The sequence below is a fragment of the Gastrolobium bilobum genome, unplaced genomic scaffold, assembly GCF_033153095.1.
Source record: "Gastrolobium bilobum isolate Gb01-03AN ecotype WA unplaced genomic scaffold, APGP_CSIRO_Gbil_v1 utg20094, whole genome shotgun sequence".
Classification (NCBI taxonomy): Eukaryota; Viridiplantae; Streptophyta; class Magnoliopsida; order Fabales; family Fabaceae; genus Gastrolobium; species Gastrolobium bilobum.
In genome coordinates, this window is record NW_026898869.1 from 59,827 (window position 1) to 61,824 (window position 1,998).

Below are 1,998 nucleotides of genomic sequence, written 5' to 3' on the forward strand. Positions count from 1 at the left end.
GACACTGCATTTTGACAAAACAAAAACCACACGTTTTTTACAAGAACCACAACCTCTAAAACTAATTAAAAGGAACCCATACAAATCCACAGGAATTGTTGGGACAGACCAATACAATACACTCCAAAAATTCGATCCCAAACGACTTATTACAAAGAAAAGTAACTACAGAACAGTACACAAAAGAGACAAGCTACATATACAGCCACTGAAATTAAGTAAAAGAATGCAAACACAGCGTTATGTTTACTTAATCATTCCTAGACACACTGCATCTACATAAAGGACATGAATTGCGAAGCATGAGCCACTTAGTGATGCAATCCCGATGAAACACGTGTGAACAAGGCAAGCCAATTGCACTTGAACCAATCTCCCCGAGACAAATAGAACAGTCGGTGATGGAAGAAGACTCTGCTTCAATCGTGACCTCTTCAAGATTTTGAAAAGATCTAGAGTCTTGTGTTGTTGTGGACTCTGCTTCAACTGTGACCTCTTCAAGATCTTGTGTCGTGGACTCCATTACCCTTGAAACTCCACCATCCAAATCGACAGAATTAAAGACATAAACCCTTTCTCTTACATTGTTTTGCATGTTGTGGTTGTAACCCAAGTCCAGCGAATCCAAGATGTAAACATCATCTCTAACGTTGTTTTGCATGTTGAGGTTATTGTAACCCAATTCCACACGAGATTGGATCCTGCTGCTTTGCATGTTGTGGTTATTGTAACCCAATTCTCCACGACTACGAGATCTGATATTTCTTTGCATGTTGTGGTTGTAATCGAAGCCCGATGAATCAAAGACCATAAGCATCTCCTCTCGTTGAGCATTCAAACCCAGAATCGGCATTGAGAAAGAAGCCATTCTTGTTTTCTTGGCAAACAGATGTAGAGAGAGACAGAGAGAGATTTGTAGACAGAAAGAGAAAGAAAGTTTACTTCAAGGGAGATGAAGTGGTAATTTATAGAATTTACAACTCAGTACTTGTGCGTTCGTTAGCTGGATTTTTTAAATTTAAGATTGAAATTTGATTTGATTTTCATCATAATATTATTTTGATTTTTTTATTAACGTTGCAATGACTACTTTTAGGTGTCTTTATTGACAGTTAAATATTTATAAAAAGAAATTCTACTTTAATAAAAAAATTCTACTTTGCATTTATTACATACACTTATTAGATTTATTCTTCGTGATTTTTCGTGATTATCTTTTCTTTTTGTTTTCTTAATTTTAATGACCTCTTTTGTGTTTCTTTATTGAAAAGGGAAATAATCGAAATATATATGCATTTATTATACATAATGAAAAGTTGCAAAAAAAAATTTGTGTGACGTTGTTGACTTGTTGTCTTCTTTTCTTGTTTTAATTAACAATATAACATTAATTTGTCACTTTTATTTCTACAGTTTTTTTTATTAATTTCATTAGGCTTTTTATTACGCTTAATTGGCATATAAATGGGAAACACCTTTTTTTTTAAAAAAAAATAAAAAAATTATCTACTGATACCATATTAGTATAAGTACGAACTTGAATTAAGTCTTCACCTGGGGATTTTCATTGTTAAGGTTTTCGAAAATGTCTTCATTTAACTTGTTTGCATTAACCTGATTTAATTCAAAGAATACAAAATGAATCCGGATTAGTCCCGTAGCCGGCTCAAAGAGTCGATGCTCGTGGGGATACCGGAGGGAGCCAACTCGTCTCAAAGAGATAATTAGGGTTGGGTAACTCCAAAAAAAGAATACAAAATGGATTTTATTTATCTCATGTTATGAGTGTGTGTAGTGTAGGGTGTTGTGTTCAATTCCTTGTAACCTCCAAAAAAATGAAATAATTTTTCTACATACACAAAAAAGGGTGGGTCCCACCACTTTTTTTTTTCTCTCTACTCTTACCTGTGGGTTTTACTTATAATTTTATTTCTACAATCTACGGTAACTATTTTCCTACGACATAAGAAAAGTATTTCCCTACAAATTAAAAAAAAC

General features: G+C 33.6%; 1 protein-coding gene across 1 annotated transcript; it reads right to left on the reverse strand.

Annotated features, from left to right (window-relative positions):
• Positions 1–250: 250 nt before the first annotated feature.
• Positions 251–868, reverse strand: LOC133284880 (uncharacterized). Its single transcript, XM_061482003.1, has one exon. The coding sequence runs from the start codon at positions 866–868 to the stop codon at positions 251–253; it is 618 nt and encodes a 205-aa protein (XP_061337987.1).
• Between the last annotated feature and the right edge of the window lie 1,130 nt (positions 869–1,998).

What these genes read in the sequence shown, in the direction of transcription:
- LOC133284880 (XM_061482003.1), bottom strand. Translation starts at nt 868, where the DNA reads ATGGCTTCTTTCTCAATGCCGATTCTGGGTTTGAATGCTCAACGAGAG.